Raw genomic sequence first — 19,078 nt, forward strand, 5'->3', positions numbered from 1 at the left:
CCATGTTTTAAGTTTCATGAAAAAATATGAAGAACTTTTAAAGTTATCCAGGATCCAGAAAAGTGTGACTGACTGACTGACTGACACACATAAGTCTCCCTTGGTTTCATCGGTAGAGGACAATTATAGACCTATGTTCATGGATTCAAGTTTTACAGTCTTAGTGTCAAACACTTAAATGTTAATACTGACGAGCAGCAAACAACATAAAACTTGCTTGCTGTTTGCAGTCACTTTTAATTTTCTTGGCCTAATACTGACTTCTTTTAACATTTAGGGTTGAACAGTGGAACAACAATTATTTTGCTTCTTCTTTACATAAAGGTCAGCAAATACCATGTTTGACTGTAGAACATGTTCAGATCTTAAAATTTAAAGTAGATCTACATGTGTAAATTCAGTAAACAACTTAAGTTAAAACAGTGGAAGACTCTGATTGTTTATTTATTGAGCAAACATATTGTGAAAACCATAATGTTAAAATGATTCACAAATATTAATACACAAAATATGTACGCAAATCTCATTAACTATTTGTTATTATACATACACACATATTTTGTAATAATAGGAATCACCAAGTGATTTCATGATGATGTTTAGAGAAGGTCATGCACAAATCTAAACCATAAACAATACATTTCAAATTAAGTCATCCATAATTTTTATGACATTTTTTTCTTCAAATTTCCCCCAAACAGACTTCATTGATGACAATGTTAAATAAATCATTTCATAAAACATTGAACTAGATGTAATTTAAATTTCATTTCGCATACAACGAATATTGACTGTTATATTTAACGGCACAACTAAAGTGATAGTAATAAATACTGCAGATTTGGAGAATTAAATGATAACTGGTTAACTGTGATGCCTCCATTTTAATGAAAACACATATTGACAATAATTTTGATTATTGATGTCAAAACAACACCAGCATACTTTCATGATTGCAATTACTGCTTTTAAACTACCAAATGTTTTATAATGAATCAGGTTTAATGAAGTGTGCGCCCAGGCTTAAATGATACAAATAGTGTCACCTTTGTAGAATAATTTAAAAAATCTGATATAATATCAGATTTAGTTTTGTCAAATTGATGAAAAATGTTGTTTTATGACATACTGATAGTGTTTTAGTGACTGGGCCACACGGCCAACACTAGTGGGTTTCACTAAAATAAACAAACACTTAAAACTTAAAGCAGGAAACTGACACTTTTCATCAAATATTTCAAATATACACAAGAGTTTAACATTATTTCTTTTATATCTGTTTTTTAACTTTTTACAATCTTTTAACAAACTCAAAAACAAAATTAAAGACCAATACACATCAAAAACTCTACATAAAATTACAATCAATAACAAATAACATTGATTTTTTTATGTCAAAACAGAACAAGAGCACCGCCTTGGGGGTGCAGACCGCTCAATCCATTTTTCTTTTTAAAGGTGAAGGGACCTATCTCAATACTTCAATCAAAAAAGATGGAGGGGTGGGTGGAGAGGAGTGTATAGTGTGGGGGTGTTGTCATTTATTAAATTATCTTCCAAAAATAAGAAATAAAAATGCAAAAAAAAATTTTTAAAAAGTGTGTGTGTGTGGGGGGGGGGGGATTCTTGGGTAGGATAGTTGGACGGTCAATTTTTTTTGTTTTTTAACCATGTTTCATGGGGGGGGGGGGTTCTGGGGGGCATGGGGGATGGTTTGGGTGCAGGCTATTGTAGTATGTCAGGTAATAGTTGTTTTGTCAAAGTATCAATCAAATCTGATCATAAATAACAAAGTCATGGCAATTTTAGCAAAATTAAATTATTTGACCTGGACAGTCAAGGTCATTCAAAGGTCAAGGTAAAGTATTTGAAGTTTGAAAGCAATAGCCTTGATACTTTAGAAGTAAAGTGGATGTAAACACAACATTTAACCATATATTCAAAGTTACTAAGTAAAAAAAGGGCCATAATTTCGTCAAAATGACAACCAGAGTTATGCAACTTGTCCTGTACAGTCCCCTTATGATAGTTTGCGATTGTTTCAAGTCTGAAAGCAAAAATTAGCTATGATACTTTAGGAGTAAAGTGGACCAAAACACAAAACTTAATGAAATTTTCAATTTTCTAAGTATAAAGGGGACATAATTCTGTCAAAATGCCAGTCAGAGTTACTTAACTTTGCCTGCACGGTCCCCTTATGATAGTTAGCAAGTGTTGCAAGTATGAAAGCAATAGCTTCGATACTTAAGGAATAAAGTGGACCAAAACACAAAACTTAACCAAATTTTCAAAGTATAAATAGGGCACATAATTCTGTCAAAATGCACACCAGAGTTATCTAACTTTGCCTGCCCAGTCCCCTCATGATAGTAAGCAAGTATACCAAGTTTGAATGCAATAGCTTTGATACTTTATAAGAAAAGTGGACCTAAACACAAAACTTAACCGGACACCGACGCCAAGGTGATGACAATAGCTCTTAATTTTTTTTCAAAAAATAGATGAGCTAAAAATGTATAGCATACGCCTGGCAGCAAACCACAGCTTTAACCTTAACTTATAGTTTTTTCTTTTGTATGTCCTTTTTTTCAAGCTTTATAGGTTAGAACAAATAAATTTAATTCTCATTAGGTGGCTGGCTGTTCTACCTTGAGGACCAAAAACATTTCATCTCAAAAGTTTAATACAGTAAATTACCAGTATTGTAAAATAAGAAAATTTCATTAAAACTCATTGCGCAATGTTATTAAAAAGTCCATTTTCAAACACATGCACCGACACAAAATAAGTTGGGACAACATACATATATAACCGCCCGCTGGCTAAACTCATGTCCCTGACTAGAAATAAACTTTCTTCTAAACAAACATTCTGTCTAGGCGAAGAGCATCCTCCCTGATAAGCCTGTGGGGATGGCACAGGCCAATCTGGGACAATACTTTACTGCCATGTGTTAAGCCCTATTTTCCCAGAGACCAGCACATGTATATTACATTATTTAAAGTTTCAATGATAAACTGAAGATACAACATAATTATTGATGTTAACACACATACAAAAATCACACACTGGTAAACAAAACAAAAATCGTTTAACAAAACATTTTCTGCAAAGCATTTAAATTTCAAAGCACTTAATACTTATAATATCACTGTTTACATGACTTAAACAACCTGTTTGTAAACAATAAATATGTTAACAAACAAAACACTGAAATAACATTGACATGACAACTTTACAAGTCAGGCTAACAAACACTTAATATTGTAAAATCACATATATGGATAAATACTTAACAAATAGAAAATGAAACTTGAACATTTAACAGTTTTATTTAAGGACCTTACGACAAAAAACAGTTTAATGGTTAAGTTCTCATGAGTGTGTATCTGCAAAATTTGCATTTGGAAACACATTTTCAATCATCACTGTCCACATATTACTTATAGTCTATCATTTAGATTCTGGATACCAAAAAGTGCATATAAGACCAGCATACTAATTTTAAACAAGAGGGCCGCCCTGAAAGGCGCAAAGTTGCTCACTTGAGATACAAAGGAAATTACCTGTTCTGTCCAGGCAAAGATATCATTGGAACAAATATTCTGACCAAGTTTCATGAAGATTGAACTATAAATGGGACTTATAGAGTGTTAACAAGGTTTTACTATAGCCATATAAGGACAAAAGCCCCGCTCCCTCCCTTCGGGTCATGTTTTCAATCAACCGGTACAATGTTCAAAATCATCCAAGATATAATTGGGACAAATCTTCTGACCACTTTTCATGAAGATCGGACAATAAATGTGGCCTCTAAAGTGTTAACAGTTTTACTATAGCCATATAAGGAAAAATGCCCCAGCCCGATGCGGCCATATTTTTAAACCAGCCTGAACCATTTTTCAACTCGTCCAAGATATCATTGGGCAAATCTTCTGAGCAAGTTTCGTGAAGAGCCAACAATAAATGAGGCCTCTAGAGTGTTATCAAGGTTTTACTATAGCCATATAAGAAAATTTGCCATGCCCCTAGACGACCATGTTTTTCAACAGACAGTAACCTTATTCGAACTCATCCAAGATATTTTTTTTTTTAAATGTTCTGACCAAGTTTCATGATGATAAGACTTTGAATGAGACTTTTAGAGCGTTAACAAGGTTTCACTATAGCCATATAAGGAAAAATGCCTAGCCCACTGGGGGTAATATGTTTTGCAACCAACTACAACCAAAACTTATTCAAGATACCATTTGGACAAATCTTCTGACCAAGTTTCATGAAGATCAGACAATAAATGTGGACTCTATAGTGTTAACAAGGCAAATGTTGACAATGCATGACTGACAAAAGAGATCACAAAAGCTCACCATGAAGCACCTGTGCTCATGTCAGCTAGCAACAGTTACTCTAGTAAAACAGTATACAAATTTGCATTTACCAGATTCAAACAATTTCAGAATTCCCTACGAAATGTTCATATTATTCAGTCTAATTTAACATGATTTTGATACCTTCAATCACAGAATCCAATAATTCCCCACCATTTTGGATGTATCAAGTAAAGTACTCTTATTTATTTGAGTTGTACACAGTTAATAACTACATGTACCCTTAACCCTTTGCATGCTGGGAAATTTGTCGTCTGCTAAAATGTCGTCTGCAGAATTTCTAAAATTAGCATTTTCTTCAATTTTTTTCAAAGAATACTATCAGAATAGCAAACAGTTTGGATCCTGATGAGACGCCACGTTCTGTGGCGTCTCATCTGGATCCAAACTGTTTGCAAAGGCCTTTAAAATTCAGCTCCAGCGCTTTAAGGGTTAAAATTTAAAAGTTCAAAAGCTCAGCAAGAAACTTCAAGCACATAATTGACCAAACATTTTTTTAGCACAAAGCTGTCAATGTTATTATCTGATTTAGTAATTAACCCTTTCAGCGCTGGAACCGATTTTAAAGGCATTTGCAAACAGTTTGGATCCAGATGAGACGCCACAGAACGTGGCGTCTCAACAGGATCCAAACTGTTTGCTTAAAAAAAATCGAAGAAAATGCTAATTTTAGAAATTCAGCAGACAACATTTTAGCAGACGACAAATTTCCCAGCATGCAAAGTGTTAACTATAAAGAATTTCTCCACAGATAATCTGTTGATATCTAACCTCATTGAAGTTTTTTTTTAAATAGGAGACTGTAAACATTCAACAAAAGTTTGGGAAGGTTTGTGGCAAAAACAATTATCATTAAAAGAAATAAATATACCCGGTAAACTGATTAACAAACAACTTTAATGTACATGAACTATGGTTTACCTTTTTGTAAAATTTGAGAAGACGTTTTTCGTGCCATACTTACCAATTGCTTTCTTTGATCATTTTCACAGAGTTTTGGTCCTTCATGCATTTTAAACAAGCAAATTCAACAAGCAAAACCAATTTAATTGGTTGGATATTCCCGCCAATTTCAAAATTTTGTGACGGTTGAACTTACAGAAGAACAGCACCAATTCTATATCCCTCTGCCTTTGGTGGGGGATACAAAGCATGGCTCCTTATTATGCAAGTCAAACCACTTCGGCCTTTCGCAAGTTTTCAGGGGTAGGCATCAGATTATGGTCCTGCGTAACCAAAAACATCTCCGTAAGTTCACACCCAAATCTCTCCTGGAAGGCTTTAAGAAACACTGGAATAGTCTGTGTGATGCACACCTTCTTCTGCAGCTCTTTTGATAGGGAGGTTGTGGTTTTCCCCTCCAGTCCACAAGGCACGATGTGGTCGAACCAGGTCAGGTCGGTGTTACAGTTTAGGGAAACGCCATGCGTGGTGATAAAGCGACTGCCGTGAATGCCTGCAACAGTACATAGAGGCTGAACCCTTTTCCACAGTGTTTTTTTCACCATTTTGGGAATAGGGTCGGGTACATTTGGATTGGGAAATGTCGCTTACTTTTGCCTAAGATTGGGGAATTGATGTTGTTGATTTTATGCTTACAAACACTTTAAAATTGATGATTGAAGTGTTTTCAATATTATATTTCCTTAGGTTCAACATACAGAGCTGGATTTGGAGATAACTGACAAATGTTTGGACTTATTTAAACAAGAGATGTGTTTGTCAAAAACACAATGCGCCCTTCTGCGCCGCTTTGATACATGTTTTTTTACCTTGAAGGATGACCTTGACCTTTGACCACTCAAAATGTGCAGCTCCATGAGATACACATGCATGCCAAATATCAAGTTGCTATGTGAAGGGACGTAGAAGTTATGAACATTTTTCGAAACCTAAACGCAAAACCTAAACACAAAGAATGACGGAAGGACAAACAGACGGACGGTCCGATCACTATAATTATGCCCTCCTTCAGGGGCATAAAAATATTCTTTTTTGGAAACCTTCAATTGGGAAATTTTAGGTCACATTTGGGAAAAAATATATACTTTTTTCGATTGGGAATGGGTCCCCCTACCAGACCCAAATTTGAACAAAAAAAAACAACACTGTTCCAATTTCTAATAAGTTCTATAGTAAAGAAGTTTTCAGGGTTTATTCTGCCATTCGCCGAACTATCTAACGGCTATAAATTGACATATTTGGCTACAACATTTCCTTCCTACAAACTCTTAACAAAGCCAAATGACAACTTACACCAGCTTTGCAAGGACTGTATGTACATGTACAATTAATGTGACTAATATCTTATTGTTTTTTAGCCCTTTGCATGCTGGGAAATTTGTCATCTGCTAAAATGTCGTCTGCTGAATTTCTAAAATTAGCATTTTCTTCGATTTTTTTCACAGAATACTATCAGAATAGCAAACAGTTTGGATCCTGATGAGAAGCCATGTTCTGTGGCGTCTCATCTGGATCCAAACTGTTTGCAAAGTCCTTCAAAATTCGGTTCCCGCACTGAAAGAGTTAATTTGATGTCGGCCATGCAATTCAGATAACCCTGGTTTGTTTCCCACCAAGGGAGTGTTCTCAAATATATTTCCAAAGACCCAAAGTATTGGTTCTTCCCATAAAATAGATATGTAAGTCTTTTATAAGATTTAGCTTTTGTTGCAATAAAGTTTAAATAAACAAGCAAATTCGCTTGAAACAGCTTTTTATAATGCTGTCATCAGCAATTGTACAAGTTCAAAACCTCAATGAAAACCATGCAACACTGTTTATGCAAGGTAAGTAAAAGTAAGATATGTATATCCATTTTCTGATTATAATAATGATGATAGTCGATTATTAATTACAAATTAAGTCAAAGAAAAAGGCATTTCTGAGTCCCCATTAAGTTATCATTATGCACAGTAGGCTATGTACACGTCAAAGATATTGCACTGTGTACCAGTATTCGGACAAGGATTAGAAAAGCACGCATCCTTCTTTCAAAGGGGCATTTTAGCATGCATGGTCATATTAGCCCTGTGTGGATTTTCAATTTAGCATGACTTGTGTTATAGATAAGTATATAGTGGTATGTATATGTTAAGTAAGTAGTTTTCATAACTGATGTATTGTCCATAAGCACTGTACACGCACTAACTTGCTTTTATGTGACTGCTATGAGTAACATTTTAAGTGATCATTTATGGATGAAATTAACAATTAGCAGTGTTTTTTTGTCCCAAATTGGGGACTGAACTTCCATCTAATTCCAAATCTCAAAAAGTATTTTGCCCAAATGACGGCCTAAAATTCCCAATGGAAGGTTTCCAAAAAAAATTGTTTGTATATGGTCATTTTCTAATCAACCTTTGTAAGATGAACCATATTATTTATAATATTGGAAACACTTTTATTCTGAATTTAAAGGTATTTTCACTTCTTACAACTTGGAGAATAAAACGCTGTAAAAAATATAGCAATACAAGTCGGTCAATATATATTGCAATTCAGGTTTTTCCGTTTTTTTGGCAGCCTAAGACAAGTAATAATAAAAGGCTTTGGGCAATCCTGATCAAACTGATAACTTTGATGTCAGTGTGGCACAATGCCACTTAAGAAAGTGCAAGTCATAAACCACTCACACTTTTACAGGTCATGTTAATTGGTTAATTGGTTACATCAAAATACAAGATTCTTACCAACAGCACCCACTTTGCGATCTTCAATCCACACTCCAGTATCTTTGGTTGTTGTTGCTTTCAGGCCGTAAAACCCGCAAGTGTCAATCATAGTCTTCTCTAGCTTACACACGTAATCTCGCATGCCCAGTTTGAAATGTTTAAGGTTGATTATGGGGTAGGCAACCAACTGACCGGGACCATGAAACGTAATAAGGCCTCCTCGATTAGTGCGATGAAATTCGGCTCCAGTTGCGCGCAATTTTTCCTCATCCTCTTTGGAATAAGATTTGTCTCTAAGGCCAACAGTATACACAGGGTTGTGTTCCACTAACAGTAAAACGTCAATACCTTGGGCATAAGGCCTGGAAGCTAATTCATCAAGATGGTATCTAGCATAGCGCATTTGCACGTCAAATGCACAGACGAATCCCATTCGCTGGAGGTTGATCACATGGACCAATTGTCTTGCAGCTAACATGGCTTCAGATTGTGTTATTCCGAAATTGAGTTATATCCAGTTATTTATATTAATCAATAACCTGAAATAATGATAGAATGTAAATTATCTTTATTTTATTATTTATATCACTAGTGTTAAGTTTTATGAGGCTTTTAAAAAAGATTATGACCATAGCTTATTTTTTTATGCAGACTCAAATATTAATTTCTTTTTGTACTCCAGGTTTAATAGGTTTATGTTCATTTTGCTTCATTTGATCAAATTTGCCAAATTAACTGTCACATAAAAAAAGAATGTTGTATAATATTCTGGCAGATTTATGTCAATGAAAAAAATCTAAGTGGGACATGTATGGTTGTGAGGGTCTCTATTCAAGGCTTCAAAACCTGTTTGTCTGAACTTTCTTGCCGCTAATTAAAAAAGTTATGCTCATATACTATAATAGATGAAAGCAGTCAAACCCAAACTAGGCAAATTTTTACAGAAGATAGGTCCAATAAAATGGGAACAAATACAGGCCCTCCTCTTTTTACAGGATCTATTTGCTACAAAATATAATATTAAAATTACCATGTTTCACACCTTCTTATTATCTCAAGAACATATCAGCATTAAAAAAGCAAAAGTAGAAGATACCTGTAGTCTGAGTGAGCATGTAAGATAGGATTCTGGTCAAGATTGCCTAAAATGACAAAAGCCAAGATAAATTAACACAGGTCTTTCTCATAGACACAGAGCTCCAGATAAGGTTTCGGGTCAATTAGTTTTTACTACAAGATTTTTTTCAAAATAAGTTTTTTTCAAAATTCATCATTTTCAATTAGTTTTTTTTCTTACAATGAAAAATATATAATAACAAACTTGAATGTTGCACAAGCCCTCTCTTGCCAGACAGACGACACATTGTGTTTAATACAAAAAGAACATTTCAAATGAATATCGGCATCCGAGCCTTCAATCTGTAACCAGGAAAAGTCTTTTTTCCATGCCGAGATCTGTTTTTGTGTGATACCGCGATGTTTGGTATTGGAAATCTTCGATTCCACCTCATCAGCTGCTTTTGATAAGATAATAAACTGCCAACAATAGACTTTAGACTTTGTTCTAGCCGCCAAATGAAACCAAGTATACTTGGCGCTGTCGCAGAATGAAGTTTCTTTTGAACTCGTCCACGCTTTTAAGCCACCATGTTTAATTTTGTAAACAGAAAAGCAGAAACGGAAATGCAAATATTATTGGTTACAATCAACTTATTCACGGATCCGGTTAAGGAAATCTCGTTCTCATTTAACTTTTGCTGCACAGAACTCGGAAAATTTGTATGATCAAACAGCCGGTCATAATTTGGATCTTTCTGTGTCAATTCGTTTTGATACGATGGATTTTGATTTTCTTTTCGTTTTTTTTTTTAAACAAATCGTAATAACGATAAAACGATGCTTATCTGGAGCTCTGTAGACAGCCAAGATCATTACAGAGAAAATGATGATGATCATAATAACAAATTACAATTCTGAACCCAAAGACATAAGCTGATATTTGTATGACTTAATAATCAGACTAACTTGTTTAGCGACAGTTAAGGCTGTCATAAAACTGGACGGTCCTAAACCAAACAGTTTAAAAAAGCATCAGTATTTTTGCAATGCAGAAAACTTACAGCCGCGTAAACAAACCTTAACAAGAATTTGTTCAAAAATTTTGTTGAGCAATTGCTAATGGAAATTGGATTGACATGCTGGACCTTACAATATTTCACAGGACATGTCCGTTGGTTCGAATATGTTTTGCGGAGACTTTGAAAATTTGTTAAAGTACGTCCAGGACTATTCAAAAGTGAATTAGAATTTTATATAAATTCAAAGTTTCTTTAATGTCAGTACTTTACCAATATGTGCCCATTCATTAATTAAAACGCGTATTTTTAAAGAGTTTAGTTTTGTTCCAACTTCAAGCAAAATGTTCCATTGATATTTTGTTTAACTTGTGGCTTTTACATTAAATAACATAAGGATGGGAATTAGTATATTGTGACCTAAAACATCACTAGTAATTTACCGGTGATATGGTTGAAATATCCTCCAAAATCTAGTCCAGCAACACTCAATTAACACATTATTTTAATAATAAAATGTTGTTTTGCAAAACCAATTGCAATAATTGAACTAATCCATACCCAAATCAATTTTCCTGGAATCAGTTATGCTATGCGGTCTACCTGACAGTATCTACGCATCAAAAAACACTCTTTCAACTGACTAGATTTGCGTTCTTATTTCGTGCTACACCCTTCGTGCATTTTCCGTCTCAGGTCGGAACCGCTCGGCCATTCTCGTCTGGAGTTAGCAAGTGATACACCGACTATCTCCGGAATTCTCCGCGAGATCGGCAATAAATCGTCTGCTGATCCAAATTATATGCAAAGTTCGCTTTTGATTAGCATGACTATTTACATGTATGCCATATTAATAACATGCCTTCTATAAACTCTCTTTCTACATTCTACGAAATTATTAAGATTTGTTGCCAACATTTACAATTTTTCATCTACAAACGCATAGATCTGTTCGTATTTTCGGTTTAGAATACACACCGTCTACCAAAAACCTATAAAATACTATGTATTTTATAGGTCTTCAAGTCTACAAATGGCCCCATTTATATCAGTTTTTTTACAAATCTCATGGCGGACATGCAACTGTTTCCGGGCATTACTTTAACGTTTACCGCATTGAGAGGTATACAGTGTGAGGATTTTGAGATTTGACATTGTCCGAGCTTAACTCTTTTAAAAGCTTATCTGGCATATCAAAGAACAACATTGAAACCAAAGAGATATCCGGTGGCATAGAGGTGACATTCACTCCTTTTTTTTAAATTGCACTCCTCTTTTTTCTATCTCGTGGCCACGACTTAGTAACTCGTGGCCACGAGTTAGCTATGTCGTGGCCACGAGATAGAAAAAAAGAAGAGTGCACAACTAAATAAAAGAGGAGTGCAATTAAAAAAGAGCGGTGCAGTAAATAAAGGAAGGCTGCATTAAACAAAAGAGGAGAGAATTTCGAGATCTCGAGATCCCGACTTAGCTAACTCGTGGCCACGAGTAAGTCAGCCAATCAAATACTATCTTGTTCCCTCAAATTAATCAGCCAATGAAAACGTCCTAAAGGCAAGGCTCTGATATATACGGTGGCATAGAGATGCTGCTGTTGTTGTTGCTGCTGCTGCTGTTGTTTAATTGCACTCCTCTTTTATTTAGTTTTGCACTCCTCTTTTGTCTATCTCGTGGCCACGACATAGTAATAGTAGTAGTAGTAGTAGCAGCAGCAGCAGCAACAACAGCCGCAGTAGTAGTGTTAGTAATAGTAGTACTAATAGTAGAATGTTATGTTATATCAGAGCCTTGCCTTTAGAACGTTTTCATTGGCTGATTAATTTGAGGGAACAAGAAAATATTTGATTGGCTGACTAACTCGTGGCCACGAGTTAGCTAAGTCGGGATCTCGAGATCTCGAAATTCTCTCCTCTTTTGTTTAATGCACCCTTCCTTTATTTACTGCACCGCTCTTTTTTAATTGCACTCCTCTTTTATTTAGTTTTGCACTCCTCTTTTTTTCTATCTTGTGGCCACGACATAGCTAACTCGTGGCCACGAGTTACTAAGTCGTGGCCACGAGATAGAAAAAAGAGGAGTGCAATTTAAAAAAAGGAGTCAATGTCACCTCTATGCCACCGTAGAGATATCACCGGGGGAAAAATCTTCGTTACCATCCAAAAGTATCGGGTTAGACAAGCTAGTAATTTTCAATATATCACAAAACCAAACACTCGATAGCACGACACAAAACAAAACAGGATAAAATATAGATACGAGGCTTCGACTTTCCCAGTTGTAATCTACATGCATAGGTCATTGGGTTTATAACGTTCCATTTTATTTATATTTTCTCTCTGATAGGCGTTTCTTGTTTGATTTAATTATTTTTAATTTGTTTAGCAGTCACATAAACAACCAAGCTATGTAATATGGAATTTTTACACCCATTATTGCTGCTTCTTCCTGTATTTGCGCGATGATTATCTGAGATATTAACTCTATGATTCTACATTCTCAAATCTTTTCTATAAAGAGGGAATGTAGTTGACAATTGTTAATAGTTTTATTTGATCGTTCGTCAAAAAGTTGTAATTCTGTTACTCTTGTATCTTCAATGCAATTGAGTAATTAAATAGTAATTAAATTGAATGCGTTTTAATTCCCTTTTATTATTGTTTAATTTGAGTTACAATGCTATGACGTTAAATTTTATTTACACTTGAATGTATGATGAATATTGCTGGGCCAAGTGTGAGGTTGAGCGCTCTATAACCAGGTTTAAACCCCCAATGCTTTGCATTGACCGTTCCAAGGCGGTGACCCCAGCTTTATTCATATTTTGTGTTTATGTTGGTTTGTATTGTGCTGTATTGTGCTGTTTTGTACTGTTTGTGCAATCGGTCACTTGCCTTAAATAAAGGACCAACTAATTGTTTTTAATGAAAATTCAATACTGCTCCAGCAGCTGGAGTTTCACTTCTTTATATTGATATGGGTTTGCTTAATATTGGAATCAAATTTAATTTTTCTATATAAACTAGGAATAAATTCCCGAACAAGGAAAACAAATCTTGTTTGACAGGTGCCCATTGCTGGCCTTTGCATTTTTGTGCGTATTAATTTAACAATCAGGTTAAGCAAATAAATATCAATTGTCTCAAAGACAATTGAAAGCGAAACAATTCTGGCGTCCAGATAGTGTTTGTATGCACCTACTTTTATATAGATTGTCAAGATTCCGTCCGTCGGATTTTTGTGTCGCGTAACACACAACGGATGGCTACTATAGTGAGTAAACAAAACACATTTACCAGTATTAGAACTTTCGCATCTCAAATTACGGTTAAGACGTTTTCGACATATCCGGAGTGTGACCCTTTTGAAGCTAAAGAATGACGCGTTTTGTATTAGTGTCTTGCTTATCTGAAAACGTATTGCGGCTGATGGGATTTGTAAGTGCAAAAATAGTCAATTGTATAAATATAGATAACCTAAGCCAATCCAAAAGATAACCTTTGGTAAAATGTATCTGTTTGTGGATATGTTATCTGAAATGGTAATCCTTTTTAATAAAATTGCAAATGCATCGGATATCTTTATCCGAATTGGTTAAAGTTGGTCAAACTAAAATAGCCCACAATACACATTTCACCACGCACCGGTCAAGACGGTTTCGCGGAAAGTGTCATTTCAGACGACAACAGCGTTCGTATGACAGGAAATCAATGCGAGAGAAATGATCTGCAAACTTCTCGCATTAGGAGATGCCACTCAACGAAAAAATGAGCAGGATTAGAACGGGAAGAGGACAACGACAACGAGCGAGGCATGGTAGTGTAATGCGCATGGGGGGGGGGTTAGAGGGTTAGGGTAAGGGTTAGGGGTCGGGTTTGGGTTAGGATTAGCCTTTACTCTAACCTTAACCCTAACCCGACCCATAATCCTAACTCTAACCTAAACATACCCCAGTCTTATCTCCCCTAATACCATGCCTCGCTCGTTGTCGTTGTCCTCTTCCCGATTAGAACGGCAGAAATAGCCAACACAGTGAATAACTCTCGTCGTGCATGTCGCACAATTGACGAGTTGAAAGGTATGCGAATGCAACATCAATATTTTTTTGGCCATAAGTCATACATACATATACTGATGTGGTTGTATGTTAATATTCCTTAAGCCGCAGATACACATCCATGCAGATACAAGCCGCATGAGACACAATCCAAATAATATTTATAGAGATTATATTATTTAGAAAATGTATAATTACCAAAACGTACTTTGTTTTGTTATTCTTTCATTTTCAGAGATGAACTATTCATTTTTTCATAAATATATGACACGTTTCAGGGTGTGCATGTTACTGACTGTAATGAGTTGAATTGATAAATAACAAAATTGGTTCCCAAGATAGAATTAAAAAGAAAACAAAAGAATATATTATTAAGGTCAACTTACTCACTTCCATTTTTAGTTGTTCGCGTGGCGAACAGCTAATGTTGTTACTGAAAATTTCAGGTCAGTTCGGCTTAACTACGGAAAGCCTACTACCCGCCACACCTGCCGTAGCCGCGCGAGAAAGAGTTGTTTAATTTATGTTAGAGGTTTGAGTTCTCCAGCTATATTAATTCACAAATGGATTTTTTATGTGAATATCGTGTTAAATGGAATATTTTTTAACGGAGCTTATATAGAAAAGAATCAATAAACAATGTTTGTATCATACGTGTCGCGGAAGAAAATATGTATGAATGATTAAAATGGTCCACTATCTGCTATGTCTTAATGACGTTGTACAGGTCATTCATAATCCGAGACTATTAATAGATTCGGGAAAACAACGCAATATTATAAGGTCACGCTTGTTTATATTCTCAATTTATAAAACGTTGAACATGAGTTCAACAATAACTGCAGGGATACGATAGACAACAACAAAAATGCTTCACAATCGCTTAAACCGAATAAAAACAAGAGTCCCATGAGGGCCTGAATCGCTCTACTACTATAAACACTGTGCAAATTTGGAAAGAATAAGATGGACACTGTGAACTTAATCGCGCAAACAATGAGAATTTTCTCAAATTGAAGGGGAGATTATTGTGTACTTATTTCTCCGATACAGCTCATATTCAATAGGGTTCAAGTCCTCATTGATGTAAAGATACTATGCAAATTTGGAAATAATTGGATCAAAACTGTGGAATTAATTGCGTAAACAAGCGGGATTTCAAAATTTTCTCAAATTAATGGAGAAGTCATTCTGGACTTATTGCTTCGATATTGCTCTTTTTAAACAAGGGCTGTTTGTAAAACATGCATGCCCCCCATATGGGCTGTCAGTTGTAGTGGCAGCCATTGAGTGAATTCGTTTTTGTCACTATGACATTGACCTTTGACCAAGTTACCTGCAAATCAATAGGGGTCATCTGCTAGATGAATGTACCTATGAAGTTTCATCATCCTAGGCCTAATTATTCTTGATTTGTCGTCAGGAAACCATTTTACTGTTTCGAGTCTCTGTGACCTTGACCTTTGGCCGATTAACCTGAAAATCAATAGGAGTCATCTGCCAGTCATGATCAATGTACCTATGAAGTTTTATGATCCTAGGCGAAAGCATTCTTGAGTTATCATCCGGAAACCATTTTACTGATTCGTGTCACTGTGCCCTTGACATTTGACCTAGTGACCTGAAAATCAATAGGGGTCATCTGCCAGTCATGATCAATGTACCTATGAAGTTTTATGATCCTAGGCGTAAGCATTCTTGAGTTATCATCCTGAAACCATTTTACTGTTTCGAGTCACTGTGACCTTGACCTTTGACTTAGTGACCTGAAAATCAATAGGGGTCATTTGCCAGTCATGATCAATGTACCTATGAAGTTTCATGATCCCAGGCGTAAGAATTCTTGAGTTATCATCCGGAAACTATTTTACTGCTTCGAGTCACTGTGACCTTGACCTTTGACCTAGTGACCTGAAAATCAATAGGGGTCATCTGCCAGTCATGATCAATGTACCTATTAAGTTTCATGATCCTAGGCCTAAGCGTTCTTGAGTTATCATCCGGAAACCATCTGGTGGACGGACGGACCGACCGACCGACCGACGGACCGACCGACATGTGCAAAACATTATACCCCCTCTTCTTCGAAGGGGGGCATAAAAAGGGTTTGAGTCCTCATTGATACAAAGACACTGTGCAAGTTTGCCAATAATTGGATCAAAATTATGGACTTTATCACATAAAAAAAAACTAAATTTTCATTTTTTTCTCAAATTCAAGGGGAGATAATTCTGGACTTATAACTCAGATATTGCTCATTTTCAATAGGGTTTGACTCATTATTCAGATAAAGACACTGTGCAAGTTGGGAAATGATTGGATGAAAACTGTGGACTTTATTGCGTAAACAAGCCTTATTTCAAAATTTTCTCAAATTTAAGAGGAGATAATTCTGGACTTTTTACTCTGATGTAAACCATTTCAATAGGGTTCGAGTCCTCATTAATATAAAGACACTGAACAAGTTTGTAAAGAATCGGATGAAAACTGTGGACTTTATCGCGTAAACAAGAAAAAGTCTAACGCACGCACGCACGGACGACGGAAACAACGCCATGACATAAGCTCTTCAGGCCTTCGGCCAGTAGAGCTAAAAACAATTAAATATAACAAGAATTTTCTGTTTCGTAATCTCATTCATGCTTCTACAGCGGGGTTAAATTTGATATTTCTGGGAAACGTTCTTTTGTTCTCAACAGATAGCGGCGATCTTTTGTATTTACGGGTGCTAACAACGCAATAGTAGAAGGTTACGCTTGTTTATATTCACGGTTTTCAATTTATAAAACGTTGAACATGAGTTCACCAATTACTACAGGTATACTATAGACAACATACAAAATGCTTTATAATCGCTAAAACCTAATATTAAAAAACAACTAAATATAACAAGAAATATCTTTTAAAAAGGTAGTCGGCGTAAATGCTGACTTTGATATAAAGTTTGCAATTTACGTTTCTAAATAAATAAACTGAAAACAAAAGTTTAACTATTGTGGGTTTTTTTTTCACTTGTAAGTCGCATATTCACCGCATGAACTGTGTGTTATCATTGTCAAACCACAAATTAGTGTAAGTAGATAAAAATTATACTACGGGAGTGCATATCATATGTGTCCTCACATGCCTTATTATGAGTATATTTCTTCACTGTCGAAATATATCGTATGCTAATATTTGATTTAAACGCAGTTTTTTTTATTTCGACACATTTAAATCACACTTTCATAACCGCGTCATGCGAAAATGAGTCGTATGCGTTTCGGCCAGCGTATCTTAAACCCAACATGTGCGTTTGCGCAGTCTGGTCAGAGGCGATGCTGTTCGCTATAAAATCACTCAATGTGTAATGGTCTCATTATGCATCTCCTGACCAGACTGAGAGATGCGGAGGCTAAATTGGCTATATATATGATGGGCGCATATGGAATAAGACCCATTTTCGCATGACGAGGGTCAGTATAAATCTCATTGCGAATTGTAAATGGCACATTTTAGAAAAATGCTTTTCGATACAAAATTAAATTCAAAATAGCGAACTTTTAAATAAGGGCAGCCTATCAAGGCGTTCAGGAACGATTTCCAGACGTGCTAAAAGAGTACGGCAAACATTGTGGTTGGATAATTAAACGATTTTCCTCTTATCGTGACACTTTAGTATTTCGGTAATGTTAGTTTTCTCATCTTGAAAGCAAAACTGTGTTAATCGATAGTCAATTATATATTCCCCGGACGATTTAGTGAACGAGTACTGACCCTGAAATTCTGCGAGATGGGTTTTACTTTAAACGCGTAATTGTAACTGGGCTACAATTTGTGTCGTTTGAACATACAGAGAGTAGCCCGGAATTCCTTACACTGAACAGTGCTACATCCTTTGCGCTGAGCACAGACACGGTGATGAAGCCAAATTTCCGATATTTTATCTCGAATCAGCCTATGAAATATTCGAAAATATTCACGCGTGTCTGTTGGCGTTATGTAAAAGTCATTTAAGGTTAAAAGCTGGGTAAAACAGCTATGCCGAAAAAGCGCATTAGTGCTCTATACCTATGTTAAGGTCAGAGTTGTTGACACCGTGTGAACTACTAGGGTAACAAGTAATGCATAAACAAGTTTGGACTCACATCGTACATCAAATCATTTCTGTCGTCAGTTGTCAAAACACCTATATACTGTTTGATTCCAATAATGTTGCTTTAATGGAATTACCATTTTTATCCATTTGATTCTTAATATTTAATCAACTAAACTTGTTTTATTATTAGTTCAATTTCGCAGTAGTCCCCCATTCATAGTTTTATTATTACTTTACAGTACTGCCCCTGGATTTTGTTCACGTCATTGTGTCTTCGCTTGTCAATAACGTCATAACTCTTTCTCTGTTCCTGGGTACATGGATTTTTTGACGTCATACGATCAACTTTCCAGTTGTAATCTACATGCATAGGTCATTGGGTTTATAACGTTCAATTTTATTTGTATTTTGTCTCTGATAGGGTTTCTTGTTTGATTTAATTATTATTATTTATTTTTTTGCAGTCACATTATCTACCAAGCAATGTAATATGGAATTTTTACACCCATTATTGCTGCTTCTACCTGTATTCGCGCGATGATTATCTGAAATATTAACTTAATGACGCTATATTCTTAGATCTTTTTCTATAAAGAAGGAATGTAGTTGACACTTGTTTGTAGTTTCATTTGATCGTTCGTCAAAAAGTTGTAACTCTGTTGCTCTGGTATCTTCAATACAATTGAGTAATTAAATTGTAATTAAATTGAATGCGTTTTAATTCCCTTTTATTATTGTTTAATTTGAGTAACAATGCTATGACGTTAAATTTTATTTACACTTAAATATATTATGAATATTGCTTGGCC

General features: G+C 35.4%; 1 protein-coding gene across 4 annotated transcripts; it reads right to left on the reverse strand.

Moving 5' to 3' along the window:
* Window positions 1–426: 426 nt before the first annotated feature.
* Window positions 427–11,084, reverse strand: LOC127834979 (putative lipoyltransferase 2, mitochondrial). Of its 4 annotated transcripts, none has more exons than XM_052361147.1 (4): window positions 10,699–11,084; window positions 9,159–9,204; window positions 8,081–8,601; window positions 427–5,844 (listed from the first exon to the last, which is right to left on the reverse strand). In XM_052361147.1, exons 3-4 carry the CDS (start codon window positions 8,538–8,540, stop codon window positions 5,561–5,563), a joined length of 744 nt encoding a protein of 247 aa, XP_052217107.1. In that variant the 5' UTR covers window positions 8,541–8,601; window positions 9,159–9,204; window positions 10,699–11,084; the 3' UTR covers window positions 427–5,560. The 4 variants fall into 4 exon arrangements, with proteins under 4 accessions (XP_052217107.1, XP_052217108.1, XP_052217109.1 ...); XM_052361148.1 differs by having other exon boundaries at window positions 10,581–11,084; XM_052361149.1 differs by lacking the exon at window positions 9,159–9,204.
* Between the last annotated feature and the right edge of the window lie 7,994 nt (window positions 11,085–19,078).

This window comes from Dreissena polymorpha, chromosome 6 (assembly GCF_020536995.1).
Source record: "Dreissena polymorpha isolate Duluth1 chromosome 6, UMN_Dpol_1.0, whole genome shotgun sequence".
NCBI classification, from domain to species: Eukaryota; Metazoa; Mollusca; class Bivalvia; order Myida; family Dreissenidae; genus Dreissena; species Dreissena polymorpha.